This window comes from Manis pentadactyla, chromosome 10, assembly GCF_030020395.1.
Source record: "Manis pentadactyla isolate mManPen7 chromosome 10, mManPen7.hap1, whole genome shotgun sequence".
NCBI lineage: Eukaryota > Metazoa > Chordata > Mammalia > Pholidota > Manidae > Manis > Manis pentadactyla.
This window is the reverse complement of record NC_080028.1, coordinates 84,394,457-84,414,714: the sequence shown is the minus strand read 5'-3', so window position 1 is coordinate 84,414,714 and position 20,258 is coordinate 84,394,457. Positions and strand designations below refer to the sequence as shown.

At 42.7% G+C, this 20,258-nt stretch overlaps 1 protein-coding gene across 2 annotated transcripts; it reads left to right on the top strand.

The window, feature by feature from the left end:
* The first annotated feature begins 17,318 nt into the window (after positions 1-17,318).
* VKORC1 (vitamin K epoxide reductase complex subunit 1) lies at positions 17,319-19,521 on the top strand. 2 transcript variants are annotated; one of them, XM_036927313.2, is made up of 3 exons: positions 17,349-17,692; positions 18,489-18,598; positions 19,066-19,521. In XM_036927313.2, the coding sequence occupies exons 1-3, from the start codon at positions 17,520-17,522 to the stop codon at positions 19,272-19,274; spliced, it is 492 nt and encodes a 163-aa protein (XP_036783208.1). In that variant the 5' UTR covers positions 17,349-17,519; the 3' UTR covers positions 19,275-19,521. The 2 variants fall into 2 exon arrangements, with proteins under 2 accessions (XP_036783209.1, XP_036783208.1); XM_036927314.2 differs by lacking the exon at positions 18,489-18,598 and having other exon boundaries at positions 17,319-17,692; positions 19,066-19,171.
* Positions 19,522-20,258: the final 737 nt, after the last annotated feature.

Below are 20,258 nucleotides of genomic sequence, written 5' to 3'. Positions count from 1 at the left end.
TATTTTATAAGTAAAAATCTGCACCTCTTAACTTCCTTCACCTATTTTGCCCAACCCCCATCCCCTCCACTCTGGCAACCACCATTTGTTTTCTGTACTTATGAGTCTATTTCTTTGTTTGCTTCATTTTTTAGATTCCATGCATAAGCAAAATCATATGGTATTTGCCTTTCTCTGTCTGATTTCTTTCACTTAGCATAGTAGGTCCATCCATATTGTCACAACTGGCAAGATAGTGATGGGCTCTTAGGTTGCTTCCATATCTTGGCTATTGTAAAAAATAAATTTTAAATTAAAAAAGGGTTATGTGAAGCAGGGAACATCTTTGGAGCCCAACATCTGTCTTTAAACTTAAGCAGTGTTGGGACCAGCCTGCCTGAGGAACTGGGGTAAGGTCTACAGAGACCATGAGGAAAGGCCTTCCTGAATCTCTGGATTTCCTCATCAACCCCCATCCCCACACCATTCCCACTCTTCCTTTTCTAGCATCCTGGCAGTATCCTGGAGTGAAGCCAGAAGGCCATACAGCTCTGAAGGTAGGCATTGCTTGAGCCCCAGAAAGAAAAGAGAGGGAAGTGTGCTCAAGTTGAGTGGGAAGACAGCCTTGCAGGGAAGCAAAGGGTTCAGAGTGCTTATAGTGTGCCAGAACTCAGCACTAAAGTGGCTCTATCATGGACCAGAGTGCCACCCGGTGGCTGCAGCTGCCACTAACGCAGGGCTGCCTGGGAAGGGCCTCACTCTGTTTGACCCGCCGCACTTCACCAGCGCTCTGCGCGGACTCGCTGCTGACCTCAAGCGGCGGAGGTTGGACGGGCCACCCCCATGAGTGTTCCAGAGTACTCTCAAGAGCTTAAGGTTGATAAATCATTCTTCTAAAAGCTTTTTTTCATTTTTTTGTTATCATTAATCTACAATTACATGAAGAACATTATGTTTACTAGGCTCCCCCCTTCACCAAGTCCCCCCCACACACCCCATCACAGTCACTGTCCATCAGCATAGTAACATACTGTAGAATCACTACTTGTCTTCACTGTGTTGCACAGTCCTCCCCATGCCCCCCCCTACATGCTAATTATACATGCTAATCTTAATACCCCCTTTCTTTTTCCCCACCCTTATCCCTCCCTTCTCACCCATCCTTCCTAGTCCCTTTCCCTCTGGTATCTGTTAGTCCATTCTTGGGTTCTGTGATTCTGCGGCTGTTTTGTTCCTTCAGTTTTTCGTTATTCTTATAGTCCACATATGGGTGAAGTCACTTGATACAAGTCTTTCTCTACCTGGCTTATTTCACTGAGCATAATACCCTCTAGCTCCATCCATGTTGTTGCAAATGGTAGGATTTGTTTTCTTCTTATGGCTGAATAATATTCCATTGTGTATATGTACCACATCTTCTTTATCCATTCATTTACTGATGGACACTTAGGTTGCTTCCATTTCTTGGCTATTGTAAATAATGCTGTGATAAACATAGGGGTACATCTGCCTTCTTTCAGACTGGGCTCCTGCATTCTTAGGGTAAATTCCTAGAAGTGGAATTCCTGGGTCAAATGGTATGTCTATTTTGAGCTTTTTGAGGAACCTCCATACTGCTTTCCACAACGGTTGAACTAATTTACATTCCCACCAGCAGTGTAGGAGGGTTCCCCTTTCTCCACAACCTCGCCAACATCTGTTGTTGTTGTTTCTTTTGGATGGTGGTGATCCTTACTGGTGTGAGGTGATATCTCATTGTGGTTTTAATTTGCATTTCTCTGATGATGAGCAAGGTGGAGCCTCTTTTCATGTCTCTGTTGGCCATCTGAATTTCTTCTTTGGAGAACTGTCTGCTCAGCTCCTCTGCCCATTTTTTAATTGGATTATTTTCTTTTTGACTGTTGAGGTGCATGAGCTCTTTATATATTTTGGATGTCAACCCTTTATCGGATCTGTCATTTATGAATATATTCTCCCATACTGTAGGGTACCTTTTGTTCACTGATGGTGTCCTTTGCTGTACAGAAGCTTTTCAACTTGATATAGTCCCACTTGTTCGCTTTTGTTTCCCTTGCCCAGGGAGATATGTTCATGAAGAAGTCACTCTTGTTTATGTCCAAGAGATTTTTGCCTACGTTTTTTTCTAAGAATTTCATGGTTTCAAGACTTACATTCAGGTCTTTGATCCATTTAGAATTTACTTTTGTGTATGGGGTTAGACAGTGATCCAGTTTCATTCTCTTACATGTAGCTGCCCAGTTTTGCCAGCACCGTCTGTTGAAGAGACTGTCATTTCCCCATTGTATGTCCATGGCTCCTTTATCATATATTAATTGACCATATATGTTTGGGTTAATATTTGGGGTCTCTATTCTGTTCCACTGGTCTATGGCTCTGTTCTTGTGCCAGTACCAAACTGTCTTGATTACTGTGGCTTTGTAGTAGAGCTTGAAGTTGGGGAGCAAGATCCCCCCCACTTTATTCTTCCTTCTCAGGATTGCTTTGGCTATTCAGGGTCTTTGGTGTTTCCATATGAATTTTTGAACTATTTGTTCCAATATGTTGAAGAATGCTGTTGGTAATTTGATAGGGATTGCATCAAATCTGTATATTGCTTTGGGCAGGATGGCCATTTTGACTATATTAATTCTTCCTAGCCAAGGGCATGGGATGAGTTTCCATTTGTTAGTGTCCTCTTTAATTTCTCTTAAGAGTGTCTTATAGTTTTCAGGGTATAGGTCTTTCACTTCCTTGGTAAGGTTTATTCCTAAGTATTTTATTCTTTTTGATGCAATTTTGTGAATGGAATTGTTTTCCTGATTTCTCTTTCTATTAGCTCATTGTCAGTGTATAGGAAAGCCACAGATTTCTGTGTGTTAATTTTGTATCCTGCAACTTTGCTGTATTCCGATATCAGGTCTAGTAGTTTTGGAGTGGAGTCTTTAGGGTTTTTTAGGTACAATATCATGTCATCTGCAAATAGTGACAGTTTAACTTCTTCTTTAACAATCTGGATTCCTTGTATTTCTTTGTTTTGTCTAATTGCCGTGGCTAGGACCTCCAGTACTATGTTGAATAACAGTGGGGATAGTGGGCATCCCTGTCTTGTTCCCGATCGCAGAGGAAAAGCTTTCAGCTTTTCACTGTTCCGTATGATGCTGGCTGTGGGTTTATCATATATGGCCTTTATTATGTTGAAGTATCTGCCCTCTATATCCATTTTATTGAGAGTTCTTATCATGAATGGATGTTGAATTTTGTCGAATGCTTTTTCAGCATCTATGGAGATGATCATGTGGTTTTTGTCCTTTTTGTTTATGTGGTGGATGATGTTGATGGATTTTTTTCAAATGTTGTACCATCCTTGCATCCCTGGGATGAATCTCACTTGGTCATGGTGTATGATCCTCTTGATGTATTTTTGAATTCGGTTTGCTAATATATTGTTGTGTATTTTTGCATCTACGTTCATCAGGGATATTGGTCTGTAATTTTCTTTTTAGGCCTGGTTTTGGTATTAGGGTGATGTTGGCTTCATAGAATGAGTTTGGGAGTATTCCCTCCTCTTCTATTTTTTGGAAAACTTTAAGGAGAATGGGTATTATGTCTTCTCTGTATGTCTGATAAAATTCCGAGGTAAATCCATCTGGCCCAGGGGTTTTGTTCTTGGGTAGTTTTTGATTACCACTTCAATTTCTTTGCTGGTAATTGGTTTGTTTAGAATTTGTATTTCTTCCTTTGTCAGTCTTGGAAGGTTGTATTTTTCTAAGAAGTTGTCCATTTATTCTAGGTTTTCCAGCTTCTTAGCATATAGGTTTTCATAGTAGTCTCTAATAATTCTTTGTATTTCTATGGGGTCCGTCATGATTTTTCCTTTCTCATTTCTGATTCTGTTGATGTGTGTTGATTCTCTTTTTCTCTTAATAAGTCTGACTAGAGGCTTATCTATTTTGTTAATTTTCTCAAAGAATTAGCTCTTGGTTTCATTGATTTCTTTCTATTGTTTTATTCTTCTCAATTTTATTTATTTCTTCTCTGATCCTTATTATGTCCCTCCTTCTGCTGACTTTAGGCCTCATTTGTTCTTCTTTTTCCAATTTTGATAATTGTGATGTTAGACTATTCATTTGGGATTGTTCTTCCTTCTTTAAATATGTCTGGATTGCTCTGTACTTTCCTCTTAAGACTGCTTTTGCTGCGTCCCACAGAAGCTGGGGCTTTGTGTTGTGGTTGTCATTTGTATATTGCTGGATCTCCATTTTAATTTGGTCATTGATCCATTGATTATTTAGGAGCATGTTGTTAAGCCTCCATGTGCTTGTTAGCCTTTTTGCTTTCTTTGTACAATTTATTTCTAGTTTTATACCTCTGTGGTCTGAAAAGTTGGTTGGTAGGATTTCAGTCTTTTTAAATTTACTGAGTCTCTTTTTTGTGGCCTAGTATGTGGTCTATTCTGGAGAATGTTCCATGTGCACTTGAGAAGAATGTGTATCCTGCTGCTTTTGGGTGTAGAGTTCTATAGATGTCTATTAGGTCCATCTGTTCTGGTGTGTTGTTCAGTGCCTCTGTGTCTTTACTTATTTTCTGTCTGGTGGATCTGTCCTTTGGAGTGAATGGTTTGTTGAAGTCTCCTAAAGTGACTGCATTTGCATTCTATTTCCTACTTTAGTTCTGTTAGTATTTGTTTCACATATTCTGGTGCTCCTGTATTGGGTGCATATATATTTATAATGGTTATGTCCTCTTGTTGGACTGAGCCCTTTATCATTATGTAATGTCCTTCTTTATCTCTTGTTACTTTCTTTGTTTTGAAGTCTATTTTGTGTGATACTAGTACTGCAACACCTGCTTCTTTCTCCCTATTGTTTTCATGAAATATCTTTTTCCATCCCTTAACTTTTAGTCTGTGCATGTCTTTGGGTTTGAGGTGAGTCTCTTGTAAGCAACATATACATGGGTCTTGTTTTTTTATCCATTCAATGACTCTATGTCTTTTGATTGGTGCATTCAGTCCATTTACATTTAGGGTGATTATCGATAGGTATGTACTTATTGCCATTTCAGGCTTTAGATTCGTGGTTACCAAAGGTTCCAGGTTACTTTCCTTACTAAGAGTCTAACTTAACTCACTTAGTATGCTGTTACAAACACTATCTAAAGGTTCTTTTCTATTTCTCCTCCTTTTTCTTCCTCCTTCATTCTTTATATATTAGATATCAAATTCTGTACTTTTTGTGTATTCCTTGACTGACCTTGGGGATATTTGATTTAATTTTGCATTTGCTTCATAATTTGCTGTTCTACTTTCTTTTTTTTTTTTTTTTAAATAATTATTTTTTATTGAAGGGTAGTTGACGCACAGTATTACATTACATTAGTTTCAAGTGTACAACACAGTGGTAGAACATTTATATACATAATTCTAGGTCCCAGCTATCACCCTACCAAGCTGTTACAATATCTTGACTATATTCCTTATGCTATACATTACATCCCGGTTACTTATTTATTTTACCATTGGAAGTCTGTCCTTTTTTTTTTTTTTTGTGAGGGCATCTCTCATATTTATTGATCAAATGGTTGTTAACGACAATAAAATTCTGTATAGGGGAGTCAGTGCTCAATGCACAATCATTAATCCACCCCAAGCCTAATTTTCATCAGTCTCCAATCTTCTGAGGCATAACAAACAAGTTCTTACATGTAGAACAAATTCTTACATAATGAATAAGTTACATAGTGAACAGTACAAGGGCAGTCATCACAGAAACTTTCAGTTTTGCTCATGCATTATGAACTCTAAACAGTCAGTTCAAATATGAATACTCATTTGGTTTTTATACTTGATTTATATGTGGATACCACATTTCTCTCTTTATTATTATTATTTTTAATAAAATGCTTAAGTGGTAGGTAGATGCAAGATAAAGGTAGAAAACATAGTTTAGTGTTGTAAGAGAGCAAATGTAGATGATCAGGTGTGTGCCTGTAGACTATGTGTTAATCCAAGCTAGACCAGGGCAATAAAACATCCACGTATGCAGAAGATTTCTCTCAGAATATGAGGGGAGAGGTTCTAAGCCTCACCTCTGTTGATCCCCAATTTCTCACCTGATGGCCCCCCTGCGACTGTGCCTGTCTTAGGTTGTTCCTCCCTTGAGGAATCTTACCCGTCTCTGGCTAACCAGTCATCTTCCGGGGCCATACAGGGAAATGTGAAGTTGGTAAGTGAGAGGGAAGCCTTATTGTTTGAAAAGGTTAGCTTTTTACTTCTTTGCATATTTATGCCCTGTGGCTTCTATGCCCAGCATTTGTCTTGAGGTATCTTTACCACTTGGAGGAGTTATGATACTCGGTAAATTTGATATGAGGCACGAATTCTATTTAAGGGTTGTAATTAGGAAGGAAGAAGAAAAGCTATAGAAGTAGCAGGCGGAAGAAAACATGGGAAGATTGATTATTTCTTTGACAAACCTTCTTGTAGAGTAACTTCAGCATATATAGGTTTTAAGCTACTACTTAAATTGCGCACACACATTAACATAATAGGAGTATAGTTACATAACCAAAGCATATCTGTAATTACTAGCCATCTCCAGTGAAACCAAGAAAACCATTAAGGCACCTTAGGCATTTGTGAAAACTTATCTATGATATGGTGGATATTGTCCAACTGAACTTGAACAGTCTGAGAGAAATCAGACAAATTAAAACAACCCATTCCTGGGGACTGTTCACATGCCATATGTTCTTTTAACAGTAAATAGTCTGTAGTTGTAAGAGTTTGGAGCGCTACAATTTGCACTTCTCCAAATTCTTGGTTGAGTTCCAACAGTATAGATCCAGTCAAATTTGTTGTTTTACTGTATGCACAGGCCAGCTTAGATATCTCCATCCTCATTCCCATGGCAAGTCCAGGAACTGGTGGGATGAGTGCATCTACAGCTGTAGCAGTGCGTGGATCTTTGTTGGGGTTTTTTGATGATCATCTTCTGGCATGAGTCTTCCAGAGAGTGCTGATGTTGGAAGTTCTTTTTCATATCGTATCTTAGTTCATTTTCGGGGTAGCCCAATTAGGCTTTGATCCTCTGTATAAACACAAACAGACCCTTTGCCTACACTTTTATATGCCCTTTATACCCTTGTGTAGAACTCGTTGGAGGTTACCACACAGGAACTGCCCTTTTTTTTTTTTTTGCTTTGTTTTTGGTATCACTAATCTACACTTACATGACGAATATTATGTTTACTAGGCTCTCCCCTATACCAGGTCCCCCCTATAAACCCCTTTACAGTCACTGTCCATCAGCATAGCAAAATGTTGTAGAATCACTACTTGCCTTCTCTGTGTTGTACAGCCCTCCCTTTTCTCCTACCCCCCCATGCATGTTAATCTTAATACCCCCCTACTTATCCCCCCCTTATCCCTCCCTACCCACCCATCCTCCCCAGTCCCTTTCCCTTTGGTACCTGTTAGTCCATTGTTGAGTTCTGTGATTCTGGTGCTGTTTTGTTCCTTCAGTTTTTCCTTTGTTCTTATATTCCACAGATAAGTGAAATCATTTGGTATTTCTCTTTCTCCACTTGGCTTGTTTCACTGAGCATAATACCCTCCAGCTCCATCCATGTTGCTGCAAATGATTGGATTTGCCCTTTTCTTATGGCTGAGTAGTATTCCATTGTGTATAGGTACCACATCTTCTTTATCCATTCATCTATTGATGGACATTTAGGTTGCTTCCAATTCTTGGCTATTGTAAATAGTGCTGCAATAAACATAGGGGTGCATCTCTCTTTCTCAAACTTGATTGCTGCGTTCTTAGGGTAAATTCCTAGGAGTGGAATTCCTGGGTCAAATGCTAAGTCTGTTTTGAGCATTTTGATGTACCTCCATACTGCTTTCCACAATGGTTGAACTAACTTACATTCCCACCAGCAGTGTAGGAGGGTTCCCCTTTCTCCACAGCCTCGCCAACATTTGTTGTTGTTTGTTTTTTGGATGGCAGCCATCCTTACTGGTGTGAGGTGATACCTCATTGTAGTTTTAATTTGCATTTCTCTGATAATTAGCGATGTGGAGCATCTTTTCATGTGTCTGTTGGCCATCTGTATTTCTTTTTTGGAGAACTGTCTGTTCAGTTCCTCTGCCCATTTTTTAATTGGGTTATTTGTTTTTTGTTTGTTGAGGCGTGTGAGCTCCTTATATATTCTGGACGTCAAGCCTTTATCGGATGTGTCATTTTCAAATATATTCTCCCATACTGTAGGGATCCTTCTTGTTCTATTGATGGTGTCTTTTGCTGTACAGAAGCTTTTCAGCTTAATATAGTCCCACTTACTCATTTTTGCTGTTGTTTTCCTTGCCCGGGGAGATATGTTCAAGAAGAGGTCACTCATGTTTATGTCTAAGAGGTTTTCACCTATGTTTTCTTCCAAGAGTTTAATGGTTTCATGGCTTACATTCAGGTCTTTGATCCATTTTGAGTTTACTTTTGTATATGGGGTTAGACAATGGTCCAGTTTCATTCTCCTACATGTAGTTGTCCAGTTTTGCCAGCACCACCTGTTGAAGAGACTGTCATTTCGCCATTGTATGTCCATGGCTCCTTTATCAAATATTAATTGACCATATATGTCTGGGTTAATGTCTGGATTCTCTAGTCTGTTCCATTGGTCTGTGGCTCTGCTCTTGTGCCAGTACCAAATTGTCTTGATTACTATGGCTTTATAGTAGAGCTTGAAGTTGGGCAGTGAGATCCCCCCTACTTTATTCTTCTTTCTCAGGATTGCTTTCGCTATTCAGGGTCTTTGGTGTTTCCATATGAATTTTTGAATTATTTGTTCCAGTTCATTGAAGAATGTTGCTGGTAGTTTCATAGGGATTGCATCAAATCTGTATATTGCTTTGGGCAGGATGGCCATTTTAACGATATTAATTCTTCCTAGCCACGAGCATGGGATGAGTTTCCATCTGTTAGTGTCCCCTTTAATTTCTCTTAAGAGTGACTTGTAGTTTTCAGAGTAGAAGTCTTTCACTTCTTTGGTTAGGTTTATTCCTAGGTATTTTATTTTTTTGGATGCAATTGTGAATGGAGTTGTTTTCCTGATTTCTCTTTCTGTTGGTTCGTTGTTAGTATATAGGAAAGCCACAGATTTCTGTGTGTTGATTTTGTATCCTGCAACTTTGCTGTATTCTGATATCAGTTCTAGTAGTTTTGGGGTGGAGTCTTTAGGGTTTTTTATGTACAGTATCATGTCATCTGCAAATAGTGACAGTTTAACTTCTTCTTTACCAATCTGGATTCCTTGTATTTCTTTATTTTGTCTGATTGCCGTGGCTAGGACCTCCAGTACTATGTTAAATAACAGTGGAGAGAGTGGGCATCCCTGTCTAGTTCCCGATCTCAGCGGAAATGCTTTCAGCTTCTCGCTGTTCAATATAATGTTGGCTGTGGGTTTATCATAGATGGCCTTTATTATGTTGAGGTACTTGCCCTCTATTCCCATTTTGCTGAGAGTTTTTAACATGAATGGATGTTGAACTTTGTCAAATGCTTTTTCAGCATCTATGGAGATGATCATGTGGTTTTTGTCTTTCTTTTTGTTGATGTGGTGGGTGATGTTGATGGACTTTCGAATGTTGTACCATCCTTGCATCCCTGGGATGAATCCCACTTGGTCATGGTGTATGATCCTTTTGATGTATTTTTGAATTCGGTTTGCTAATATTTTGTTGAGTATTTTTGCATCTACTTTCATCAGGGATATTGGTCTGTAGTTTTCTTTTTTGGTGGGGTCTTTGCCTGGTTTTGGTATTAGGGTGATGTTAGCTTCATAGAATGAGTTTGGGAGTATCCCCTCCTCCTCTATTTTTTGGAAAACTTTAAGGAGAATGGGTATTATATCTTCCCTGTATGTCTGATAAAATTCGGAGGTAAATCCATCTGGCCCGGGGGTTTTGTTCTTTGGTAGTTTTTTGATTACCGCTTCAATTTCGTTGCTGGTAATTGGTCTGTTTAGATTTTCTGTTTCTTCCTGGGTCAATCTTGGAAGGTTATATTTTTCTAGGAAGTTGTCCATTTCTCCTAGGTTTCCCAGCTTGTTAGCATATAGGTTTTCATAGTATTCTCCAATAATTCTTTGCATTTCCGTGGGGTCCGTCGTGATTTTTCCTTTCTAGTTTCTGATACTGTTGATTTGTGTTGACTCTCTTTTCTTCTTAATAAGTCTGGCTAGAGGCTTATCTATTTTGTTTATTTTCTCGAAGAACCGGCTCTTGGTTTCATTGATTTTTTCTATTATTTTATTCTTCTCAATTTTATTTATTTCTTCTCTGATCTTTATTATGTCCCTCCTTCTGCTGACCTTAGGCCTCATCTGTTCTTCTTTTACCAATTTCGATAATTGTGACATTAGACCATTCATTTGGGATTGCTCTTCCTTTTTTAAATATGCTTGGATTGCTATATACTTTCCTCTTAAGACTGCTTTTGCTGTGTCCCACAGAAGTTGGGGCTTAGTGTTGTTGTTGTCATTTGTTTCCATATATTGCTGGATCTCCATTTTGATTTGGTCATTGATCCATTGATTATTTAGGAGCGTGTTGTTAAGCCTCCATGTGTTTGTGAGCCTCTTTGCTTTCTTTGTACAGTTTATTTCTAGTTTTATGCCTTTGTGGTCTGAAAAGTTGGTTGGTAGGATTTCAATCTTTTGGAATTTTCTGAGGCTCTTTTTGTGGCCTAGTATGTGGTCTATTCTGGAGAATGTTCCATGTGCACTTGAGAAGAATGTATATCCCGCTGCTTTTGGATGTAGAGTTCTATAGATGTCTATTAGGTCCATCTGCTCTACTGTGTTGTTCAGTGCTTCTGTGTCCTTACTTATTTTCTGCCCAGTGGATCTATCCTTTGGGGTGAGTGGTGTGTTGAAGTCTCCTAGAATGAATGCATTGCAGTCTATATCCCCCTTTAGTTCTGTTAGTATTTTTTTCACGTATACTGGTGCTCCTGTGTTGGGTGCATATATATTTATAATGGTTATATCCTCTTGTTTGACTGAGCCCTTTATCATTATGTAGTGTCCTTCTTTATCTCTTGTTACTTTCTTTGTTTTGAAGTCTATTTTGTCTGATATTAGTACTGCAACCCCTGCTTTCTTCTCACTGTTGTTTGCTTGAAATATGTTTTTCCATCCCTTGACTTTTAGTCTGTACATGTCTTTGGGTTTGAGGTGAGTTTCTTGTAAGCAGCATATAGATGGGTCTTGCTTTTTTATCCATTCTGTTACTCTGTGTCTTTTGATTGGTGCATTCAACCCATTAACATTTAGGGTGACTATTGAAAGATATGTACTTATTGCCATTGCAGGCTTTAAATTCGTGGTTACCAAAGGTTCAAGGTTAGCCTCTTTAGTATCTTACTGCCTAACTTAGCTCGCTTATTGAGCTGTTATATACACTATCTGGAGATTCTTTTCTTCTCTCCCTTCTTGTTCCTCCTCCTCGATTCTTCATATGTTGGGTGTTGTGTGCTGTGCTCTTTCGAGGAGTGCTCCCATCTAGAGCAGTCCCTGTAAGATGTTCTGTAGAGGTGGTTTGTGGAAAGGAAATTCCCTCAGCTTTTGTTTGTCTGGGAATTGTTTAATCCCACCGTCATATTTGAATGATAGTCGTGCTGGATACAGTATCCTTGGTTCAAGACCCTTCTGTTTCATTGTATTAAATATATCATGCCATTCTCTTCTGGCCTGTAGGGTTTCTGTTGAGAAATCTGACGTTAGCCTGATGGGTTTCCCTTTATAGGTGACCTTTTTCTCTCTAGCTGCCTTTAACACTCTTTCCTTGTCCTTGATCTTTGCCATTTTAATTATTATGTGTCTTGGTGTTGCCCTTCTTGGATCCTTTCTGTTGGGGGTTCTGTGTATTTCCGTGGTCTGTTCGATTACTTCCTCCCCCAGTGTGGGGAAGTTTTCAGCAATTATTTCTTCTAAGATACTTTCCATCTCTTTTCCTCTCTCTTCTTCTTCTGGGACCCCTATAATACAGATATTGTTCCTTTTGGATTGGTCACACAGTTCTCTTAATATTGTTTCATTCCTGGAGATCCTTTTGTCTCTCTCTATGTCAGCTTCTATGCGTTCCTGTTCTCTGATTTCAATTCCATCAATGGCCTCTTGCATTCTATCCATTCTGCTTATAAACCCTTCCAGAGTTTGTTTCATTTCTGCGATCTCCTTTCTGGCATCTGTGATCTCCTTCCGGACTTCATCCCATTTCTCTTGCGTATTTCTCTGCATCTCTGTCAGCATGTTTATGATTCTTATTTTGAATTCTTTTTCAGGGAGACTGGTTAGGTCTGTCTCCTTCTCTGGTGTTGTCTCTGTGATCTTTGTCTGCCTGTAGCTTTGCCTTTTCATGGTGATAGGAATAGTCTGCAGAACTGGGACGAGTGACGGCTGGAAGGACTTCCTTTCTTGTTGGTTTGTGGCCCTCCTCTCCTGGGAGAACAGTGACCTCTAGTGGCTTGTGCTGCGCAGCTGCGCGCAGACAGGGCTTCTGCTTCCTGCCCAGCTGCTATGGAGTTAATCTCCGCTGTTGCTGTGGGCGTGGCCTGGCTCGGGCAGCTACTCCAAAATGGTGGAGTCACGTTGGAGCAGGAGCTGCTGGGAGGCTATTTATCTCCGTAAGGGGCCTCCCTGCTCCCTGCAGCCCAGGGGTTAGGGTGCCCAGAGATCCCGGATTCCCTACCTCTGGATTAAGTGACCCGCCCTGCCCCTTTAAGACTTCCAAAAAGCACCCGCCATAACAAAACAACGCCCACCAAAAAAAAAGAAAAAAAAATTTTTTTAATTAAAAAAAAAAAAAAGTTTTTAATTAAAAAAAAAGGTGGTCGTTCGTTTTTCTTTATTCTCCGGTGCCAGCCTCAGGCCTCTGCTCACCGGTCGGTCTTTCTGCCCTGTTTCCCTAGTATTGGGGTCCCTATCCCTTTAAGACTTCCAAAAAGCTCTTGCCAAAACAAAACAGCAAAAAAGCAAAAAAAAATGTTTGCGCGCTTTTCTTATGTCCTCTGTCGCCCAGCCTCCAGTGCCTGCTCACTGTTCTTGCTGCCCTGTTTTCCTAGTATCGAGCGCCCTGCACTCTGGCCCGGATGGCTGGGGCTGGGTGCTCGGCTGTCCTGGGCTCCGTCTCCCTCCCGCTCTGCCTGCTCTTCTCCCGCCGGGAGCTGGGGGGAGGGGCGCTCGGCTCCCGCGGGGCCGGGGCTTGTATCTTACCCCCTTCGCGAGGCGCTGGGTTCTCTCAGGTGCGGATGTGGTCTGGATATTGTCCTGTGTCCTCTGGTCTTTATTCTAGGAAGGGTTGTCTTTGTTATATTTTCATAGATATATGTTGTTTTGGGAGGAGATTTCCGCTGCTCTACTCACGCCGCCATCTTCCGCCCCTTCCCCTGTTCTACTTTCTTTACTGTGGTTTTATTACCTATGGTGACAGCTATTCACCCTTAGGAACACTTCCATCTATAGCAATCCCTCCAAAATAGACTGTAGAGATGGTTTGTGGGAGGTAAATTCTCTCAGCTTTTGCTTATCTGTAAATTATTTAATCCCTCCTTCAAATTTAAATGATAATCTTGGCAGGTAAAGTAATCTTGGTTCCAGGCCCTTCTGCTTCATTGCATTAAACACATCATGCCACTCCCTTCTGGGCTGTAAGGTTTCTGCTGAGAGCCTGATGTTAGCCTGATGGGCTTTCCTTTGTATGTGATCTTATTTCTGTCTCTGGCTGCTTTTAACAGTCTGTCCTTATCCTTGATCTTTCCCATTTTAATTACTATGTGTCTTGGTGTTGTCTTCCTTGGGTCCCTTGTGTTGGGAGATCTGTGGATCTCCATGGCCTGAGAGACTATCTCCTTCCCCAGATTGGGGAAGTTTTCAGCAACTACCTCCTCAAAGACACTTTCTATCCCTTTCTCTCTCTTCTTCTTCTTTTGGTATCCCTATAATGCGAATATTGTTCCACTTGGATTGGTCACACAGTTCTCTCAATATTCTTTCATTTTTAGAGATCCTTTTTTCTGTCTGTGCCTCAGCTTCTTTGTATTCCTCTTCTCTAGTTTCTATTTCATTTATTGTCTCCTCCACCATATCCAACCTACTTTTAATACCCTGCATCATGCTCTTCAACGATTGGATCTCCGACCTGAATTCATTCCTGAGTTCTTGGATGTCTTTCAGTACCTCCATTAGAATGTTGATGATTTTTATTTTGAACTCCCTTTCAGGAAGAGTCACGAGGTCCATATAATTTAAATCTTTCTTGGGAGTTCTATTAATTTTACTCTGGACAAGGTTCCTTTGGCGTTTCATGTTTGTATATGGCGCCCTCTAGTGTCCAGAAGCTCTATTCTGGAGCTGCTCAGTCCCTGAAGCAATGTTGTGGTTCGCAGGGGAGTGGTACTTGTGCCTAGAGGGAGGAAAGAGGTGTTCCCCGCCTCCTGGCTGCTGTGCCTGTCTCCACTGCCTGAGCAAGTGGGCTGGTCACACAGGTATAAATTTTTGTCCCAGAGCAGCTGGATATGGATCCCTCTTTCCACAAGCGGCCAGAATCCCAGTCTCCCCAGGAACTCTGCCTGTATTAACTTTCCAACCCGGTAGTCATATGAGTCTCATGAAAGCACCATGAAATGTAGGTCTGTGCTCCCAGAGCAGATCTCCTGAGCTAGGTATTCAGCAGTCCCAAGCCTTCCACTCCCTCCCTGCTCCGTTTCTCTTCCTCCCGCCAGTGACTGGGGTGGGGGAAGGGCTCAGGTCCCGCGGAGCCACAGGTCTGGTATGTTACCCCGTTCGGTGAGGTCGGCTCTTTTCTCCAGATGTGTGCAGTCTGACGCTGTCCTCTTTCCTGTTGCTCCCTCAGGATTATTTGCACCAACTATATTTTCTAATTGTATCCAGTTTTAGGAGGAAGCCTCTGTCTCTCCTCTCACACCGCCATCTTTAATCCCTCTGCCAGCTTATTTTTTAACTTTACCTATATGCTGTTTTTTTTCTCCTTGCGGCCCTCATCAATTAGTGTGCAACTTAGGCAACTAATTTAGCATGCAGGCCCAGCTGTAAACAACATAGTAAAAGGCAGGAAGTTGAGAAGTAAGATTCTTAACTTACCCTTTAGCAAACAGAATAACTCAGCCCACCTTGGAGGATAGGTAGGCAGTATTTTTTGATATGCTCCCAGACCAAGACCCTGGTAGTCCAGGGAAAAATCAGAGCAGGAAGTGCCTTGTGTTAAGTTAATTCTAAGTATTCAGAAACCACTTAACAAGTCTGCACCCCCAGCCCTTAGTCACTTTCCTGAAGAATCCTTAAAAGGGGGAACCCCCAATCTTTCAGGTGCTCCTATCTCTGACATCACCTGCACTTTCTAAGTGAGTAACCTTTTAACTTTAAACCCTCTTTTCAACCTTTCAGGGGGCGCTCCTCTTTCTCTGAGGTTGCCTGCACTTTTTCTCTAAGTAACTTTAAATAAAATTTATTTGCTCCACTACTGAGACAGGGACTGTGGGTTTAGAGAGAGTAGGGTGAGGGCCTCCAGAAAAAGACCCCTACTGAAACTCCATGTTAAACAATTAGGCAAAGCCAGAGTCACATTAATTCTCTAAAGTAAAATATCAAACTAGGAATATAAGCATTCTTCAGTGAGATTAGTTAAAACTAAAAGCCAGAGTTAACTTGGCCTGGAATATTTGAATATCCCCCAGATAAGAAAACAAATCAGCATAGCCCATGTCTTCATAGTGTCAATTAAATCAGGCTATTATAAAATTTACTTTAGCCTGCTAAAAGGCCCAGCTTATTTTCTTTAATCTTATCCTGATAGGGAAAATTTACAAGGACAGCAACCTAGTGGGTGGCTCCACTCTGTCTTGCACCACTCCCTCCTCAACGTAAACAACACTACAAGGACAGTAATTTACGAGGTGGCGCCCCTCTGCCTCGCCCCCCTCCTCAACCCAAACAACAAAAAAAAACACTCCCTTGGTTTCCCCGTGCTGCTGAGCACAGGGTCCCAAGGTTCGCTCCCTAAACTCCCTCCCCCTTGCCTGCTCGCTTGCTGTGCATATAGGAATGTTACAGGTAAGGAAGCAGAAAGGTATAAATTGCTCCCTTTTCCTTTGGGGCTCAGACTTTTTGGGAGATTACTCCCCTCTGAGCCCGCCGGTATGAAATAAAGCCTCAACACTCCAAGACCTCCGAGTGCCGCTTGGTTTTTTCCTTCGTTGATCCAGTCCAGGCTTTTTTTCAGTATTTTCTGTAACAACCCACGTGCTGCTTTTCTTTCTCCAGCCCTAATCAAGTATTTTTACAACCTGGGCAGTTAATATGGCAAGCAAGCCCAGTCATAAACAACATAGTAAAAACAGGGGAAAACTCCATCTTAAAGATAAGATTGCATTTTAAAACCCAAGAAGTAAAAAATAGGTTTCTTAGCATAACAGACAATAACTCAGCCCACCTTGGGAGCAGGACAGGCAGTCTTGATTGATATGCTCCCAGACCAAGAAGCAGCTGTCCTGGGAAGGAATCTGCTCCCAAACCAAGAAGTTGCTATTCTGGGAAAGAATCAAAGCAGTAAATTTCTTGTGTTAACTCTGCAAAATAATCTGGAAGACTGATAAGAAACTTAGTGTCTCTTCAAAGATAAGCATTTGGGGACCATTTAGCTGGTCTGCATTCCGTGCCCTTTGTCTCTCAGCTGCCTATAAATCCCCTAAACAACGCACCACCATGGACTCTCTTGTCCCCTCCTGGCATGAGCCAGGAGCTCTGTCTTCTCACTTTATCTCTAAATAAAAGCCTCTCACTTGCTCTCCTACTTTGAGTGTTTGTGAAGTTCATTCTTTGACTCAGTGAACAAGAACCCCATCATCACTACTGTGTCTCTGCTCTTCAGTTCTTTGTTGTGGCAGATACAAGAACCAAGGAAAATACACAACGCTCCCGGAACTGTAAGTACCTATAGCCTGCTACTGACCAGAGCCTTACTGATAAACAGTTGATTAACACACATTTTGTATATGTATTATATACTGTATTGGTACAATAACCTAGAGAAAAACCTTTTTTTCAAGTTGTCACAAATCTCCAAAAAATTTCCCAATACAGTTATTGAAAAAAATCCGCATTCAACTGGATCCGTGCAGTTCAAACCCGTTTTGTTCAAGAGTCAACCTTGATTTTTAAAACTCTAGACTCCATTTCCCTTCAGGCATGGCAGTCTCTGGACTACAACTCCCATCAGGACAGGCAGGCTACGTCCTCCGTAATTACCCAATTCCCTCAATCTGGTTTTCCAGGCCCAGCATTCCTTGTTTTCCTAACTTGCTAGAGTATAGCATATCCTACGAAAAACCAATTGGATCAGGAAATGTGAGACCAGGTCGGCCAATCCGCCAGTCAGAGGGGCGGAAGAGGGCTTGGCGATATCATGCTTGGTTCCATGCTCCGCGGCTAGGTCACTTCTCCTGGCGACTTGGGCAGGACCTGACGACATGGGCGCCACCTGGGGGAACCCCGGACGCGCGCGGCTGGCGCTCTGCCTCGCGGGCTTAGTGCTGTCTCTCTACGCTCTGCACGTAAAGGCGGCGCGCACCCGGGACAAGGATTATCGCGCACTCTGCGACTTGGGCACCGCCATCAGCTGTTCGCGTGTCTTTTCCTCCAGGTGAGTGTGGGAGTGGAAGGCTTGGGGGATCTGGGCTGCCCATGGCGACCAAGTGTGTATGGTGGCCAGGTTGCCAGACCATTCTGGAGCCTGGGATGGGGCGCCCGGGGAGTGGACGCATGGGGGCCCAGCTGGTCCAGGAGGCGTTGCCTGGAGAAACGGGTGTGTCCAAGGTAGTGTAGAGCGGGGCCGGAGGCGTCTGATAGTGCTGGAGTTATTCTGGGGAGTAGCACGTGGCTTCGCATGCCAAGGAATAACGGTGACCGGATAGGAGGGGAAGGTGGCTAGCGTAGGAACTGATGTTGGTCTTGAGGATGGCCGTGACTGGGAACAAAGGCGGCCAGAACTGGCTATGCTTGAGGGCCCAGGATTAGTGGGATGCCCGGATACAGAGGAAGGGAGTGGGCAGCCAGTAAGCTGGAGATTTAGGGGTACAGGGTAGAGAGATTCTGCCCTGGGTTCTCAGTCTCAGGTAATTTTGTAAAGCGAGGTCAACCCTTATACCCACCTTGACGTTTTAAAAATTACTGAAGATCTAGGATGAAAAGAGATCTATGGGGGAGCCATGGCCAGGCCTGGCCTGGGGATAGGGGAGGATAGGGGCAGTTACTTGGAAACCTGAGGTGGCCAAAGGGAGGATACACCAGGAGGTCACTGACCCTTGGACTCAGCCTGGCATGGGTGAAAGAAGGAGGAGGGGAAGGACAGCCCATATGGCATCATGGAAATCACCACTCCAGGACAGGGCCCAAGGCACTAGGTTGACACTCCTAACATGGGCCCTTCCCTTCACCAGTTGGGGCCAGGGCTTTGGACTGGTGGAACACATGCTGGGCCAGGACAGTGTACTCAACCAGTCCAACAGCATATTCGGTTGCATCTTCTACACGCTACAGCTGCTGTTAGGTGAGTGGCCCCACCCCTTCGTGATAGGCCCCTTTCTGCCTTGGCCAGCCCAGCCCCATCCCTTGCAATCTTGGTAACCCAAACATCTGACAACCAGCTGCCCATCAATGAGAACCCTGGAGGAGGAACTAACAGGAGTCTTTCAATTGGTTTAGATACTTATCAGAGCCAGAACGATTTCCTAGGACCCCAATTTTGTGGAAGAGACTCAGAAGTTCCTTTCTAGGGGGGATTCCAAGATTGCTGTCTTTAATCTCATGAAAGCTCAGCAGGAAAATTCACTATTTGGGTCCTAGAGATCACTGAACAGACAGAACCAAGGCTTTGGTAGGGCCTGTTAGGTCCTCCCATTTTAGAGACTCTTTCTCAGGAACCCCTGCTGTCTGGGTGGCACCACTAAGTTGCAGCAGTGTTCTAGAGGCGGATAGTTTCCTGAAGCCCTTGCCTGACCTTTTTCTGCCTTGCAGGTTGCCTTCGAAGCCGTTGGGCATCTCTCCTGCTGGTGCTGAGTTCGCTGGTGTCTCTTGCTGGTTCTGTCTACCTGGCCTGGGTCCTATTCTTCGTGCTGTATGATTTCTGCATCGTTTGCATCACTACCTATGCTATAAATATAGGCCTAATGGTGCTTAGCTTCTGGGATTTCCAGAGACTCCAGGGCAAGGCCAAGAGGCACTGAGCCTTCACCCCAAGCCAGGCTAACTTCATGCTCTGCTTTGGCATGTTGAACCTTGCCCAAGGGGGCCATGTCTGGATCCTTAGAAGAGTCTGCAACCCACCATACTCCCACACAGACAATGGACCAAATGTACTACACTCTTTCTTCTACCCTAGTGCCTCTGGCTCTGTCCCAAAGGGCTGCTTTCCAAAGCTCCTGCCATCCAAGGAGGGAAGGCTCTGAGCAATAAAGTTTCTTAAATAAATTAGCCAAGTCTGAGCCATCTGTCTGCCATGGACCCTAGTGTCGGGGCCCCCTAGTTTTGTCTCCTCTGGGACTGGAAGGATATGAGTTACAGGAAGAGTAGAGAGCCTGCCTGGGAATAGGAGTCCCTTCCCCAGCATGTGGAGTCAGCAAGACCTGGGGCACCATCAGCCCCCACCCCTAGGAAATAGACTGGTAGCTTGTTCCTGCTGCCCACAGTAGCCAGGCCTCCTCTCCTGGGAGTGCCAAGCACACATTTGCAAGGACAAGCTGCCCTTCTTGTTTTGTGCATGCTTGCTGGGAAGTTCTCCCTATAGTCTAAACTTAACCCTTCCTGCTGCCTTATCTACCACCCCAGTCTTGGCAGTTTTGGAGGCTAGGGTCAGTTTGTAAGTTTTGTTTTTGTTTTTCCTAATACATACTAATCCCTTACCCACATGCCAAGCACATGTATTAACTCATTTAACGTAGGTACTGTTATTCCCATCTTGATGAGGAGACTGAGGTACAGAGAGGCTAAGTAATTTGCCTAAAATCAACTCCACAGTTAGTGCCAGAGAGGGTGTTAGGGAGCCTTCAGGATTTGAATCCACTGGAGCCACTTGGCTCCAGTGTCTGTGTTCTTATCCCTGGCCACAGCTGCCTCTGTGTTGGGGTCAGGGTGTCCAAACAGACTGGGTTGGCCTCACAAGTCAGGAAGAGGAAAAGGACAGACTCTGAGTGTCCCTCCCTCCTGATCAA

Coding starts and splice junctions, on each gene's coding strand:
- VKORC1 (XM_036927313.2), top strand. CDS start 17,520: ATGGGCGCCACCTGGGGGAACCCCGGACGCGCGCGGCTGGCGCTCTGC. Junction 17,693..18,488: donor TCGCGTGTCTTTTCCTCCAG/GTGAGTGTGGGA, acceptor TCCCTTCACCAG/TTGGGGCCAGGGCTTTGGAC. Junction 18,599..19,065: donor CACGCTACAGCTGCTGTTAG/GTGAGTGGCCCC, acceptor TCTGCCTTGCAG/GTTGCCTTCGAAGCCGTTGG.